The sequence below is a fragment of the Danio aesculapii genome, chromosome 16, assembly GCF_903798145.1.
Source record: "Danio aesculapii chromosome 16, fDanAes4.1, whole genome shotgun sequence".
In the NCBI taxonomy this organism is placed as follows: domain Eukaryota; kingdom Metazoa; phylum Chordata; class Actinopteri; order Cypriniformes; family Danionidae; genus Danio; species Danio aesculapii.
In genome coordinates this window covers 31228725-31245780 of record NC_079450.1, presented here as the reverse complement: position 1 = coordinate 31245780, position 17056 = coordinate 31228725, and the positions used below count along the sequence as shown (strand labels likewise).

Here is a 17056-nt window from a genome sequence, read left to right as displayed (position 1 = left end):
ATAACATTGCTGCATGCTGAAATGGAAGATATTGTAGATAGAAAAGGGGAACACAAATATTGGTGGTTTTTGAAAATAGTATTAGTAAAATTGTTTATTTAATGTTTCAGCAACATAACATTACTGCATTTTTATATTTATATATATATATATATTCACACTTATATAAAACTTGTTACATAAACCTGTAATAAAAGAATATTTTAAAAGATTATTGAAAGTATCTTATTAGGTTTCTTTAAGTGCTGCGCATGCGCAATATAGAATTGTTGGCCGGACGAATTTAGGAGACGGACTCGCGCGTGCGTGCATGAACTGAGGGAGGAGCTACAACCAAAACACGAAAATTATTAAAGAAATCGAATTATTCTCAGTAAATTCTTCGGTAAGAACATTTTCAGCTTCTATTACGTACTGAGAAATATACTATAAGTTGTGAGAAATATACTACATAGAAGCTCTGGTACAAACTCCTATCAAGTACTTTTAAATGTCAGTTTTTTTGGGGTACCATTAATTATTTAATAAAGTGTGATATCCGCCGTATTGCATATAACGTCATCGTTATGATTTCATAAAAAGGTTGAAACCCCAGTGACCACACTCTTTACCTTCCTGGAACAAGATTTAAAGTCATGTTAAATTGAAGGAAAGTTTTGTTGCAGAACACACTGAGCTGCTAAACAGGATCTTCCATTACTTGTGTTTATATATGCAACCTACTTGTGTGTTATCATTTTGCTGTATTTTGTGTGCTGGTCATCTAAAGTTGGTTTCCCCCTGTTGCTCCAGGTTAAAACAGGTGCTACTATGGAAGTCTTGCCATTTGAGGAGGTGGAGCGTGTTGTTGGTCCCAGAAAGAAACTGCAGCAGAAAGCTCTTTACATTCAGAACTCAGTAAGTGGTGCACTGAACTCCCCCTGCCTGTGAAAACACACCACAGGACACATACATTCCAGAGTAGTAGCTTACTGTAGAAATAATGTTTCTCTAGCACTATGAATTGCTTGCTTTCATCTGTTGACTGTCTCAGTCAGGCACATGGATCATAAAGCATGCAAAATAGGCCTGGCATTTACACTGCTTATTCTGAAGCCATTTTTAGATTAGGTCATCTGGTAATGCTGTAACATTAGGTTTATTTATAAAGTGTCAGGAATGGATTTACTACTTCTGGTACAATGCATAGCTAAAGAAGGTGGTTGCTATGGTTACAGTTTTGCAGTCTTGGCTATAGAGACTCTATTTTAACAAGGAGTATGTGCTGTATCAAATATTTTTACTGTCTTGGAGCATTTTGCTGAATGAATAAACAGTGCTTTTTGTTATACTTTATTATTATTATTATTATTATTATTGTTGTTGTTTAAAAAGTACTTATTCAGTAATAATTAAATGCCTAATATGACAGCAAATACCTTTTAGATTGTGAAAAAAGATTTAATTTCATATTCTGTTCCTCTTTACGTCGTGTTCATCCATGAAACCTGGAAAAAGATGCATGTAACATATATATATATATATATATATATATATATATATATATATATATATATATATATATATATATATGAGAGATATATATATATAGTCCCTTTATTCATCAGAGGTTGCCACAGCGAAATGAATCTCTGACTTATCCAACATATTTATACAGCGAATGCCCTTCCAGCTGCAACCCAGCACTGGGAAACATCCATACACTCTCACATTCACGCCCTCTGAATCAATTAATTTTAAAATATTATAAAAATGGAATAAAAAAGTAATTGTATTATTAAATATTGTATTACTACAGTTTTTATTGTAACAAATTAAATGAAACCTTTGAAAATAAGAGATTTCTTTCCAAAATTAAATAAAGGGATCACAAACACCATATTTACCTTCCTAATTTACAATTAATTCTCATTATTATTATTATTATTATTGTTATTGTTATAATTATCATTTATTAATTTTCTTTTTGGCTTAGTCCCTTTATTAATCAGGGGTCGCCACAGCAGAATGAACCGCCAACTTATCTAACATATGTTTTACACAGCAGATGCCCTTCTATTTGCAACCCATCACAGGGAAACATCCATACACGCGCATTCACACACATGCACTACGGAAAATTTAGCTTACTATTCACCTATAGCGCATGTCTTTGAAGGTGGGGGAAACCAGAGCACCCGGAGGAAACCCACGTGAACACGGGGAGAACATGCAAACTCCACACAGAAACGGCAACTGACCCAGCCGGGGTTTGAATCAGCGACCTTCTTGCTGTGAGGCGATTGTGCTACACACTGCGCCACCTTGCTACCCTTTGATGTTTCACTCACTCCATTTCCATACCACCCACACATCTTCCTAAAGGGAAAGAGTAGCATCACGATCACCCAGTTTTTTGATCTTTGACAATTTGGCCTAAATCAAATCTCGATTAAGTGAATATTTGAACTTGATTACAATTAATGAAGAATGATTTTATTCATTTATTTTGCCTTTACAGTTCACTGACAAGTTTTGTATAGTAAATATGCTCACATATTACATATTTTGAATGAAGGGTGCATTCTTTGATTTTCAGAATAATTGAAGGAAATGCACACTATCTACTATCTCTAGATATGTTTCCATTCAAAAATGCGAATTCACTTTATGCTCATAACTGGAATGCCGCATAAAAGAAGTGCGAATAAAGCAGCGTTTCCATTTGAGTCAAAGAGAACAAAGTAGTCACTTCTTGATTATCTGCCACCAAATGTCAACAGTAAAATGGAATTTGCTGCAGTATGAGAAGCTGTGTGAATCATTTCCTTATTTAATAAATTAGGATTAATTAAAGATGAATGCCGATATGCAATGAACGTTTGGTGGTGTTTAAAGGTGTCAGACGCGGAGCACAGACACTCTTGACAGTTCTGGAGGTCATTAAGATAATATCACTAATTCTAAAATGGTTTAGGCATTTTAGAAGGACCAAAGCAACATTTCAGATGTTTCACAGTGTGCTCAGCCTACTGGTTTGTCCATTCACACACATCTTTATCATCCCATGGACTCTTATAACAAAATCACATGACCTTTTTTTTTTAATGCGCGTACTGGAATTTGTTCAGTAAAATTGTAGTTTATGCGCATCTTTTCTTATTGAATAAAAAGTTGATCCTGGTTAGTTATGCGCATATATGTACATTTTCGACCCCATTAAAGGCTTCTTTCTCGTTATGTAGTTAATAACAAAAGATATACTACGTGTTTTTGGCTGTGAGACGTAGTTTGGACAAAGTTGTCGGTGATTCTTATTATTGTAAAGTCATGCAATGTGAAACCCCCTGTCGCCGATCCATCTTGCAGTGTGAACAAAGCGCTAGCCCAGATAGTCATGCAGTGTGAAAACATCTATGACACCACGTCTTTGAAAATCATGCAGTCTGAACTTGGCAGGGTCACGTGACTCCACACGCGGTAGGGAAAGTAATTTTAAAATCGTCCTGGAAAAATTTGATCGATTCTGAATGTCGATTTTGATTACTTTTTGAATAATCGCCCAGACTTACTATAGACTGCCATTTTTTCACTTGATTGTTCCCTTTGTTTTTAGGAGTATTACAACAACCTCATCTCAACATATTACAGCTTCTCTGAAGACTCCAGTGATGAGGAGGTATACAAAATACCACTGGCGGCTAGTGAGAAAAGCTCTGTGTGCTGTGTTTGTGGAGACAACATCCCCTTCCTGGATAAACTGATAGAGCACTTTAAGACACACACAGCGGTGGTGTATTGTCACCTGTGTCAGACAAAGTTTGGCCGTGTAATGTCACTAGCGTTGCACTTAAAAAATGCCCACACAAAGGACTGTCATTTATGTGATGTCTGCGGAGCTCTCTTTAGTTGCACATGGCATCTCAATGGGCATATAGGAATGCATCAGAAAGACAACATGAAGGTAAAACCTGTTGTTAAAACCGAGGAGACTGAAGCAGTTAGCATCGCCAAGACTTCAAGCTGCATTGATTTGAAAAGAGTAATCTCAATGGATCATGCATATTTTGACTCGGAACAAAATGTGGCAAGCAACACGTCCAGTCGCTTGCAGAAACAGACTGATAGTGAAACAAACTCCATCGATGAAACCCTACACATCAAAACAGAACCTGAAAGTTTCCCTCTTGATGAAGAGAAACAAAATGACACCTTCAGCTCTTCCTCCTTTCAGAACCAAACACAAACAGAGCACCTTAGTTCTGGACTAAAGCAGGAGAATGACAATGAGGTTGAAGACGTGTCCGTTTACAAGGTGGTCGCAGAGGAGGTCATTGGCCTGACAGGGGATGGAGAGAGTACAGACTCTGATGAAGATGCCAACCCTGACTCGCTGCCCCCAGGTGACACTGCATACAATCCAGATGAGGACTTCAGCTCAGATTCTGATTATAATGAGTCTTGCAGATCTCTGCAAAAGAGACTGAAGCCACAGACGCCTGACAAGAAAGCATCTGTGAATGCGAATCTGGATTTGAATGGCATTGAGAAGAAATTTGGCTTTCAGTCCGATTCCCCCTTTTGCTGCTATGGCAAATTCGCCAATTTGGGAAAGCACATGGATGATTGCAGTAAGAAAACGATGTGGTCCTGTTGCCTGTGTAAGGTAGCATGCGAGAATGAAGAGTCGCTCTTAAAGCACATGACCGAAAAACACCCTAAGACTTCGTATATCTGCTCGGCCTGCCACAAAGTTTTCCCTAGACAGGAAAATTTCAAAAATCATGTGTGTTTGAAACCTAGAGGCAACATGGTCACCCCACTAACCCAGTTACCCAACATGCCTTTGTCTTATAGCAGCAATCAGGGAAAGCCCCTTGCCTCTGCTTTGCACACCAATCAGAGCACAGTTAACATTCTTAACTTTATTCCAGCACTTAACAACGTTTCCACTGATCCTCCACGTCCAGTGACATCCTTGGGGTCAACAGAAGCTCTGACGCTGCACCAACTGCTTCAGACAACTCCTGCGGTCAATCCTAAAGTAACTAATTTGGTTCCACAAGTTGTGGCTGTCCCACAAACTCTTGTGAGGCCCAGTTTTGCACCTAGTTTATTTGTTTCCCACCCAAACATTCCCGTTCCTACACCTTCAGTAGTGCGTCCCTTGTTGTTGAATCCATCGAGGTTGACCATTCGTATCCCTACGCCTTCCAGTCGTCCTCTTCCAATTGTCGTTTCTTTTTCCCCCAATGTGAACACTTCTACACCTGCTCTGGTATCCTCAAGCAGGACTGTTCTTAGACAAACGCCTGTGCCTACGATTAGACCTATACCTGTGAACATCCCGCCGGTCACCTCAGTTGCCTGTCCTACCCTGGTGAGCGCTCTTACCAGGAATAACCAATCTCAGGTTTATCCTGCCCAGATTCAGGCTCCGTTACGAATAGTGGGCATGTACATGAACCACATGGCTCTGCAAAAGCCTCTCGAGCAGAGCTGGAGCTCCAAGACCATCTTCCCCTGTCGTCACTGTGGTGCTGTTTCCAGACAACCGTCGCTGAGGGTCCGCCATCGCTACCTTCACCGTGGATCAAGGTTATACAGGTGTCAGTGTGGAAGGTCTTTCCAAAGGCAGCTGCATCTGCTGAGGCATCAGGTCCAGCATGCGGAGTCGGTTCAGTTTGTCTGCACGTGGTGTGGAAATACGTTCAAAGGGGCACATAAACTGACCTCCCACAAACGGAAGCATAGAAAAGGTAGGCGGCAAACAAAGAAGAAATGCAAGGTGGTCTTTGACTGTAGTTGTGGACAGATATTTGCAAGGCCGTCCGCGTTGTTGTGGCATATGCTTAAAAACACAAAACACACTGGAAAACACTCAAAACCTGTCACTGTTTGAATTGTTTGAATAAATGAGATGAAAGTAATAATTGAAACACTTCCCGTCAACTGGAACTTTTTTTTTTTACTTGATTAATCTTTGAAAAACACTTTCATTGTTGAGTGGTCAATGGTGGTGGATCTAATACAGTTTATTTAAGACTTGACATGAGCCGATGGCCAAATACGTGACACTTTAATCACTAAGTTTGAAAGAAATGTGAGCACTGCTATAATTTAGATAGTTGGTGAATCTATAGAATATTTTTTTACTGGTCAAAAATTTAGACTACTGAAAGAATTCTGACTAATAATATTTTATGCAAGTTCATATTTTTATTGACCAAAGAAAAATACAACACAATTTTCTTCATTTTTATAGGTGTTTTGTGTCATACATCAGTGATTGGTTCTAACTCTTTTGTAATAAAAACTGTACATAAATACACAGAGACATTTGTCTCTTGCTTTTTTTTCAGGCTTACTCATCCTCTATAGTTGGGAAAACACAAAGTTGCGTTAACATGAGATGGCTTTATTAAAATGTGCAAAAATAATGCTGTAAACGTTTTTCAGTCATTTCCCCATCATTGTTCTTGTAGTTTTCACAATAGAACACGCAAAACTGAATTCCTGATCAACTTATCTGGAATCTAAAGCAATAAAATTGTTTCTTTCACTATATTTGTTTTACATTCCTGTATAAACAGCAACAGTTAATGATTGGTCAGATAATGAGTCAGGTGCCATTCATGTGCTTTCCTTATGCCAGCAGTTTCAAATGGAAAGGCATCAGTAAAACTAAGATGAAGTTCCTGTGAAAAGAAGTGGATACAATAGATATGAGCTTTCTCTTATGTGTCCTCTTATGCTGCATACTTGTCTATGCACCCAGTCTACTGTAAAAAAAAAAGCTCATCCAAAACAATAAAGAACAACAATTGTCTTAAAGGCATAGTTCACCCAAAGTTTAGATTCTGTCATCATTTAGAATCCTACTACTTTAGTTTCATTCTTCTGTTAAAAAAGACATGTCTACAAATGTTGGGAACCATTAACCATTTACTTCCATAGGTTATTATTATTATTTTTGTCTATGAATGTCGGTGGCTACCAGTCTAACATTCTTCAAATGATATTTATTTTTTCTTCAACAGAAAAATAACTCCCTAAATGTTAGGAACCATTTAAGGGTGAGTAATGGTGACTAAATTGTAATTTTAGCTTTTTCAAATGTGTAACACATACTTTAGCCCACCAGGAGGGGCTAACAGAGAGGTCTGACAGCCTCTGTTTTAAGCCCTTAACTTAAACACAGACTTCAGCAATAAAGATTTTTCCTTTACACCAGTATTTTGAAGAGCATTACTCACAAAACCTTTTCATGGTGTAATTAGAGCTGGCACATGCCGTCGTCGACAGATGCCCTGTCAGGTAAAAGGGGCTGATGGAAATTCAAGTCATTCCCAGATTTTTTATTGGGTTTCTGTGGGTGCAGGTGGTTCTGCCTGAGTAAGGGTTGCTCTAAAAATAACAGTGTACTAGGGGAATAGGCTGTGAGAAGTCTGGTTTATCCTTGGGACCCAACTATGGTGATTGACTATGATTGATCTAACTTGCATTTGAAGAAGTTTCCATTAAGTTTAACCCTAAGTATAATTTGGTATTCATGAGTAGGTTATGTGTATGTAACCCCTTTGTTCTCAACTCCTGGTTCAATTTCTGGCATGGGAAACTGGCGCGCCTACAATGATGCTTAAAAACACATCATATAGCATCAGTTGCTAGTGTGCCTCTTAAGCCCAGTGGAGTGTGGCTTACACACACAGCTCTTGTTTCCATACACTTCACTCCAAACTTTGATGTTCATGCATGCTATCAAATGGAGGGCACTCTGAAGGACAGTGTGTTGGATTGTGTGTGTGTTAAAGTACATATTAAAAACTGAAGAATACTTGAGTTTAATGGAGACTTTCATGAAATATCTTGAAAATCGTGTATTAAATTAGAGATATGAAATTATCTGTCGACTTAGTCCCTGATTTATCAGGGGTTGCCACGGAGGAATGAACCATTAATTACTCAGGTATATGTTTTTATGCAGTGGACGCAACTCAAGGTGCTCAGAATGAATAATACTTCAAAAATTCTGAGATGAATATCCGAGATTTGGATTGGGAATGACTAACTTCCCCATTATTATCAACAAACAGAAACTATAGGCTGATAATAAAAACAAAAAAAAATGACTTTCACAATAATATAAATCACACTGAGGCCTGTGTGATGTGTGTTACAACAAATCTAAATTTGCTTCATAGCATAACACCAGAATCTCCATCTCATGGTTATGAAATAATCGATGAAGTGAAAGTAAATCAGAGGTCAAACTTTTAAAGTAACCAAAAAACCTTTACCCAAGTTCATGTTTGTAGAATTGAGAAAGACATTCTTAAATATGCACGGTAAAGCGTCTGTTCGCGATAAAACTGTGGTTTTAATGGATCTTCTTAAAATGTCATAAAGATCTTCCATCAGTCCAAGTGGCTTGGCTGTAGAGTGCTCAGAGGATGAAGACTATTAGCCTTGCAAAGAGATGCCACAGGTCACCTGTGTAAAAAGAAAGACTTTACTATAACATACTTTTTCATGATAAGCACATTATGACAGACTGGCGACAGCTAATTGTATTACACTGAAAAATAAATGCTGTAGAAATTATTTTCACTCAGAAATCGCTTGTAAATTAAACTAAAGAGTACAAACAAATGATAAAACACTCTGGCTTGTAAGATAGAGATTTGCTAATGTTAGGTTCAGGCTACATGTTGATCATTCATTTGATGTAGTGTGCTGTGGTGATTCTTAAATGAGAATGGGCATTGCAATTCAAGAATTGGTCGTTTTATTTTCCAACAAGTGGATGCTTCTTAAATGCTTCATAAAATCTTGATATAATTTTTTTTCTTTGTTGGATATGCAGTTGTTGGAGTTTTCTTTTCAAAGGGTTAAATGAATCTTGTAGGTACACTGAAATTTTTTTTTTGCTGCTTGTTCAAAATTTTAAATATGTCTAAATATGTGTAAAAATTGTTCAAGATTTCTCAATCAACACACTTCTTGAGATTTTTTTGGGGAACAACTTAATTGTGTTATGTTCAGTCAACTGTAAAAACAAAAGTTAACGTAATTGATTTGTGTTGGGACAATACGAAGGAATTTAATTTAATTTATTAGTTATCACAAATTTAAGTGGATTGAACAAAACAATTAAGTTGTTCCAACAAAATCTCAAGACTTCATTATATTTTTTTCAAGACAGAATCATATTTTTTGAGTTTATGGTTGGCAGCTGCCAACTGTCAAATGGTATTTTTGCCGTAATTTAACACTCAAATAAAGAATCCCTTCACTTGTTTTGCATTTCACATGCTTCAGTGGTTGTCAGCAACTGCCTAGCAACCACTCAGAACACCTTAGTAACTGCCTAGCAACACCTTAGCAACTGCCTACCAACACCTTAGCAACTGCCAAGTAACACCCTAGCAACCGCCAAGCAACACCTTAGCAATGCCTTGGTAACCACTCAGAACACCCTAACAATGCCTTAGCAAGAAACATCCCACTCCATACTAGAATTATGCTGACATATATGTAATTATCTGTCTATGCCGACTGTTATAAACATCTTAAAAACGGCTTCAATTATTTAAACTTTAAAACTACTTCAAACTTTCAGACGAGGCTTTCTCTAGACACCACAAAGTTTGTCTACGAACTTTACTTTTCTAGTTTAATTGGACACTTTTATCTGCCCTTGTATGTTATATGTCATGTTTGTTTGTCCTGTTTAGTAAATTTGCCCGTAAATGTGAAAAATTGTAATAGAAAGACTGAAATATGCCCTGTAAAACATACTCCACTAATCATCATTTGATTCTTTATGTTTGACAGTGTACCTGTAGTCCAGTCTGCGGTGATGTAGCGCCTGTGTGAGCAGCTCGGAGGTGTTTTGGAAGGAGCGTCCTAGTTCATCCAGCTTCTGCTCCATGGAGATGATTCGCTGCTCCAGCTCGTGATAAGAGCTGTTCCAGTTTGCGCTCAGATCACACATGATCATCTGCATCTGTTGGAAGACAAGGTAATGTGTTTTCTTAGATTTGCAACAGCAGTATAAAACAATGAGCATTTAGGACATGCTCACTCAGTAGCCCAATACAGTTTGACTGATTCATTTACTCATTCATTTTCCTTCGGCTTAGTCCCTTATTTATCTGGGGTCGCCACATTGGAATGAACCGCCAACCGTGTCGCCAGTTTGATTCATTAATCCTTTAATGTTAAAGTATTCAGTATACAGTTTGATTCATTAATACTTAATTAATTTATATTAATAATGATTAATAATTTAATTAATGGTAGTGTTGTGTTGCTAATGGAGACTAGACAGCAAGAGGAGACCATAAATGTCACTTCCTTGACCTCAAGGGAAGTACTAATGACTTATGCTAGAAAACTGATGCCACCAAATATTTCCCTGGAATGTTTGAAACCAGCTTGTTATGGTGCAAGTACAGCCAGAGAGGGTAAACTGGTGCTGTGACCCTGGCTGGAGTTATAGCTTTACAGGGGTGAGTGTAACAGATGCCAGATAGGTAGAGCTGTAAAAATAAATAAATAAAATCTCACCACACACTGGCCACAAATGAGTGTCAGATTGGGGCAAGGAGGTTACATTGTTAGCTTGATCTGGATAATAATGTGTGTCTCAATCAGCTTCCAAAGTCATGAATCGGTTGGTCGTATACACACATTTGAGCTTGGTTCACCACACATTGGGACTGGGAGTGTGGAATGAGAACATCCTTGTTGTACAAGATCAAAACTGGATTTTATTAGTTAGATTATAGCAGATTTTTTTTACATATTTTATAAAGTTTTTAAAAGTACATTATAGGTAAATAATTAGATTGTTGCATACATCAGTAACATTGCAACAATTAATCATTAATAAATGTTTGCTAGATTGTTTATCATTATGTTCATTTATGGTTAAATATAAATCAAAAATTGTTTACCAGCCCAGCATGAATCAGCTGGGCTGGTAAAATGTAAACTGACCCAGACTGCCACAGAATAAATGGAAAAACCATTTGGCATGATGGTGGAAAAACAGCAATTGGTGCCATGACCCATATGGGAGATTTTGTGATTTTGGACACCGCCATCATTTATATTTATTTTTATCACCATCATCAGGCGATGGTCACAAATAGAGAACCTAATGGCCCATTTCCACTGAATGGTACGTTACGGTGCGGTTCGGTTTGGTAAGCTTTTATGGCCGTTTCCACTGTCAAAAGGCGTACCGAACCAAACCGTACCACTTTTTCGGCACCCTTTCGAAAGGGTACCAAGCACGAGAAAGGGTACCAAATGGCGGAGCTAGACGCGCAGCTGAACGCTATTGGTTTATAGAGATACGTCATTTACTTACACAACAAGCCAGAATGAAAACAAAAACCCCGCCATGTTTAAAATACACAGCGAGAGATTACAGCGGAATTATATATACAAATAATAACGAGCCATGGTCGACCCGGGCTCAAACAAACCTTGTCGTCGTCTTGATGAACAGCCACAAAGCCAAGAAGAAGAGCAGATTTACCCTGTGCCCCATACTTTTTTACGAGGCAGTCTGAGGCGCGAGTGGTTTCGCTTTCTTGCTTGCGCTCGTGCGCGTCTAACATTATATCTGAAATAACAAACTTCTTGAGCTGATGATAGTGAAAAAGCAAAGGAGAAGCCGGAAAAAAAGGAGCACGTTATTTTTCAGCAAACATGAAAAAAATGCCATGTATAACTAACTTATTATCTTCACCTTTTGGACTGATATGAACCGGAAATGATGGAATTACTGTCTAACAGAGGCTACATGTGCTGCTGAAGATTACATAAACAGATAAGAGGTTTTCACTGACTGTGGGCTAAATTTTGTGTTGTTTTTGAACCTAAATACGGACGAAATGTCTGCTGTGTGTAGTTCTTCTGTAGTTGGTAACATATCGGAGACTGTAAGGGGCTGTATGTGTTTATATATGTTCATTTATTTATTTATTTTATATAATTACAGACGTTACAGTAGGCTGTTTCGCACTGTCATTGATCTGCAGTTATAATCAACTCATGTTCATTGAAAAGTTAGTAATAAACATTTCTACACAAGTATTTGTGTGTGTAAAGCATCTGTTTTGTGAGAAGTGCTTCTCATATGATATGTAAGTGTCCCATACAGCTTTATTGTAGACATTTCCTCGAGCGAGAATGACGTCGACTGAAACTTTCTGTCATACACCATGCCCACCAAAAGGGTACTCTTGTTAGTGGAAACTCAAGCCTGATAAAGGTGACCCGTACCAAACCGAACCGTACCGTACCGTACCAGTCAGTGGAAACAAGCCACAAGTTCATCAGTTATGCATAAAACTGATATTCTGGCATAATATTCTGAGTGAACAGGCCATTTTAAAACACAAACTTATAAGTAAATATGATTGTCAATTCAAAACACAGTCGATGTAAATATACTGTAGCATTAGTCTCAGTTATTTAGGTGAAACCCTCTCTGGAACTTGACTGTCAAGGCCCTGTTTTTCCATTTATGTAGCTACATGAGACACAGTCAGACTTAAGGTAGATTTTACTGAGATTTTTATAGTTTCACAGAACATTTATATGTCTGGCTTAGGTGAATGCCTCTTTTTAGGGAAAACGAATGTAGACACCAGTCTAGTGTGTACTGTATGTCTGACTTACCTTTGAGAGATCCACCATTTCACTGGCATAGTCTCTTAACTTCCTCTGCTTCAACCGCAAATGACGAAATCTAGTCAAAGGCAGAAAGACATACGCTTATTATACATTCACTTGCTGCCAAAAAAAATCTCTAGTTTGAATTCTCCTCTCCCAATAATATATAATATTACGTTGTAAGTCTGTATTCGTAAGTTTCAGTCATCTCATTTGCATGTGCGGATGATATGTCTATTAAAATAACCTTTTTGTATCACTAGGCCTAGTGTTCATAAAAGTGGTCAAAGCAGTGTAATTTTAAATGAATATGCTGTTATAGAGTACATATACTAATAAAATTTGCTTTATGAGCTTAAAAGTGTTTTTTATTTTAATTTTGTATTAAAGGGGTGGTCTACTACGATATCACATTTTAACCTTTAGTTGATGTGTAATGTAGCTGTGTGAACCAGCCTGATCTCACAAGAAAACGTAAGTATTTTACGTTTTGCCAGTTTAGTGGCTAATTAGTACGAATTAGTACGAGTTCAGTCGTACGAAATTGTACGATTTTAAAAAGGAAGCGTGGCACCTAACCCCACCCCTAAACCCAACTGTCATTGGGGGATGAGCAAATCGTACTAAATTGTACGAATTAGATCATATGAATTCGTACGAATTAGCCACTAAATCAAAAAGTTACAAATTGCCGTGAGATTGTGTTGGTGTGAACATAAACAACATCTCTGAATGTAAGACGCTCAAAGTTCAATGCAAAGGAAGACAATGGCTTTTACAGGGTTAGCGAAGTTAGGGCTAGTGAGATCACAAATGCTTCAGGTTATGCACATACACCCTGTGCAGCGAAGGGGAGTGGCCAGAGGTGCTGTAATCTTATAGCAGAGAAAGCTAAAATGTTTTCCAAATGCTATTTTCACAGAGCTTCTTCTGTTTGTGTATTTGGGCTTCCAAAGGACACGACACAAAAAGAGAAGTGCTTACAATTTAATTTGAATTATGTTCCAGAGAATTATAAAAAATATATAGCTAGCATTTGACAAAGGATAGCATCCAGAATCTCTTCCAGTTCAGTGCTGGATTCGGCTAAAAACTCTTTAAAGGAGCAGTTCCAACCATAATAGACGAAACTGTGAATTGTGAGCCACAACCTGTAAGAATTTTTATTTGTTAAAATTGATACATTACATGCATAGTGTCTAGTGTTAGCGGTATGTTGTAGCAAGGACGTAAACAATGGTAAATGCTGTTTGGCATCGCTAAAAATTTCGCTACAAATTCATATTTATCCATCAAACCCCTGTAAACACCCTCAATCCTCAGCAGCACTGCATTGTCTCTCCATGCAATCACTTTACCTGCGTTCTACATCTCAAATAACAAACTCGCAAAAGAAATGTGAACATTTCATATTACTTACACACGCTTATAACCCGAATATATGTGAAAGACACTTGTCAGCTTTTACTTTAGAGAGCAGGCGTGAGGTTCAGCTGTGTCCTCTTTATTTTTTGTCTAATTCAGGCTTACACTGACACAGCTACACTGACTGACAATATTTACACAGCAGAGGCACAGTGTGTGCTGTTGACGCTTCCTTATGACGTGGAGCCAAATCTGAGAATCACAGCACATTATGTTAACTGACCAATCAGAGCCTTTTGAAGGCGGGCTTTTGGAGGAACAAGGAAATATGGGTTGTTGCTAGATCGGATATGGATTTCTATTATTTATGATATTTCCCAGTTATTGTATTTTATGAACGTCTACTCCCACCCAAACCCTAAACCCAACCGCCACAGTACTGTAAAAATATTAAATATTGTTATACAGTGTCATAAAAAATGCTATTATAATTAATGTGCATATCGCACTTCCGGCCGGCCGCATATCCAATCTAGATTTTACCGGACATATGGCAGTTGTTTTCATGTTAGTGAAGCCTGAGCACACATTGCTTTACCTTTTATGTACACAACCAAGCCTTAAAAATACACTCTGGACCACCCTTTTAAAATAGTCTTAAGCTGTTGTCATTTAATAAAAAAATTGCTTTAATTTATTGTTTTAAATTGTATTTTACTTGGGCTTTATTTCAATTACTGAATCAATTTAACTGATTTGATCTCTGCTAATGACATTTGATCTCTAGCACTGAAAGGTTTCGCTGTACATTTGTGCATTTTCTGACATGTGTTGATACCAGGCTTTCCAACAGGCTGACAGGGCACATGTCTGAATATGTAGTGTCCCAAAAAAGCAAAACGGAAACCAGTTATTGTAGGGGAACCGTCAGCAGCTGCCGAAGCATGCAGAAGCATGCAGAAATCACCAGTGTCCATGTGTCATGAGGCAAAAAAAAAAACAGCCTGAAAAACACAAACCCGAATGACCTCCTAAGTATTTGGCGGTCTGCTTTCTGGCATGGTGGTTCAGCTGTCATTGTGGCACCAGTATTTTTGGAGGTTCTGCTAACTGTAAAACAGGAAGTAAGAAATCCATCCACCCTTATGGCCATTCACAGTTACTGATGGATCTCAAACACACATCTGGAATATTCTAGAGGCAGATTCCTGCAGACATTAATAGTGTCAGTGTAAATTCACACATCAGCACTTCCTACTGCTCATAAAGGAACTGTAGGCTTATCTGCAGGAAGATGTGAGGACACACCGTAAACAACACACTGGTCAACAATCAGCTGAGAGACAGGGAAACTGCAAGGACCACAAGATAATCACAAGACCATATATTAAAGAAGATGCTTAGCATTGCACAATGTGATCTCTGTGAAACTGACATTTTCGTGTTATGCCGCATGAAAGTTTTAGTGCAAAATTGAACATTCTGCAAATCCATTATTATATAATATTATTTAAATTCATCTGTTTCCTCTCTTTTCTTTTTTAACATCCATATAAGACCACCTATAGCGCTGTCGCCTCACAGCAAGAAGGTTGCTGGTTCGAGCCTCGGCTTGGTCAGTTAGCGTTTCTGTGTGCAGTTTGCATGTTCTCCCCGTGTTCGCATGGGTTTCCTCCGGGTGCTCCGGTTTCCCCCACAAGTCCAAAGACATGTGCTATAGGTGAATTGGGTAAGCTAAATTGTCCGTAGTGTATATGTGTGAATCAGAGTGTGTGGGTGTTTCCTAGTGATAGGCTGCAGCTGGAAGGGCATCTGCTGCGTAAAACATGCTGGATAAGTTGGCGGTTCATTCTGCTGTGGCGACCCCTGATTAATAAAGGGACTAAGCCAATGAATGAATAAGACTATGTATGTATGCAAACACTTGTTTATATGGTTTATAAGGGCTCCATAGTTATAATGTCTTTTATACAGTAAAAAATGTATTAAGGCCCTACCTGATGTACTTGAATGTAGTACATGTTAAGTATGTTTAAGTGTTTTGAATTACGAGGACACAAGGCAAGTCATACTAGGGCTATGCAATTTTGGAAAATTCTAACTATTTTTATTCTGCGATATATATTGCGATATGAATACAATTAGATGTGTCAAAAATAATTTGGAAAGAATTTGTAATTATAGATTGATTGGAATGATTCTGTAGGGGAGTGCATAATATATAAGAAACAAGCATAGATAAAATCAATAAAGAAAAAGATACAAATGAAATAAACAGCAGTTTATTGTTTTCCTGTACTCAGGTATAGAGTAATTTATTAAATCTAAAGAAAAATAATACGGCATAGTCTCCGTTTTAGAAAAAAATTCAATAGAATTTATCATTATTCATTTGTCAAAGTTACCAACTGTACGATTTGCTTTCAGAACACTCACAGGCCTCAAGAAACACTTCCGAAATGATAAATTACAATCAAAACTCAACATTGTGTATACTCACGATGTCACTATTGTGAATGATCACAATACGATATCGATGCTGAAATGATATATTGTGCAGCCCTAAGTCATACCTGTCATTTAAAAAATTATCCTCATAAACGACATAAACCTATATACACACACACAACGGAATACAATAGCATCCACAAACACCTACAGGAATTTTGCAAAAATTAATTAAATAAAACAAATTAATACAAGGATATTGGCAAATAGGGCGACGCGATGGCGGAGTGGGTAGCACGTTCGCCTCACAGCAATAAGGTCACTGGTTTGAGCCTCGGTTGGGTCAGTTGGCATTTCTGTGTAAAGTTTGCATGTTCTCCCTGTGCTCGCTTGGGTTTCCTCCGGGTGCTCCGGTTTCCCCCACAGTCCAAAGATATGTGGTACAGGTGAATTGGGTATGCTAAGATTGATTATAGTGTATAAGTGTGTGTGAATGTGTGTATGGATGTTTCCCAGTGTTAGGTTGTGGCTGGAAGGGCATCCGCTGCGTAAAAGATATGCTGGATTAGTT

General features: G+C 37.9%; 2 protein-coding genes across 3 annotated transcripts in view; one reads left to right on the top strand and one right to left on the bottom strand.

Moving 5' to 3' along the window:
- Window positions 1-311: 311 nt before the first annotated feature.
- The window catches only part of si:dkey-79d12.4 (zinc finger protein 865), a 32139-nt gene continuing 15394 nt past the window's right edge, over window positions 312-17056 (top strand). Inside the window, exons 1-4 of one of the 2 annotated variants that reach the window (XM_056475546.1) lie at window positions 312-385; window positions 793-897; window positions 3596-5738; window positions 9817-10003. In XM_056475546.1, coding sequence (XP_056331521.1) covers window positions 811-897; window positions 3596-5738; window positions 9817-9827 — 2241 coding nt within the window. In that variant the 5' untranslated portion in view covers window positions 312-385; window positions 793-810 and the 3' untranslated portion in view covers window positions 9828-10003. Of the gene's footprint in view, window positions 386-792; window positions 898-3595; window positions 6524-9816; window positions 10004-17056 lie in introns of those variants that run through there. The other variant, XM_056475545.1, reaches the window with a different exon arrangement.
- The window catches only part of kcnn4 (potassium intermediate/small conductance calcium-activated channel, subfamily N, member 4), a 55338-nt gene continuing 45293 nt past the window's right edge, over window positions 7012-17056 (bottom strand). Inside the window, exons 7-9 of the mRNA XM_056475548.1 lie at window positions 12679-12748; window positions 9822-9988; window positions 7012-8472 (exon numbers count right to left, since the gene is read on the bottom strand). Of these exons, the coding sequence (XP_056331523.1) occupies window positions 8469-8472; window positions 9822-9988; window positions 12679-12748 (241 nt within the window). The 3' untranslated portion in view covers window positions 7012-8468. The remainder of the gene's footprint in view (window positions 8473-9821; window positions 9989-12678; window positions 12749-17056) is intronic.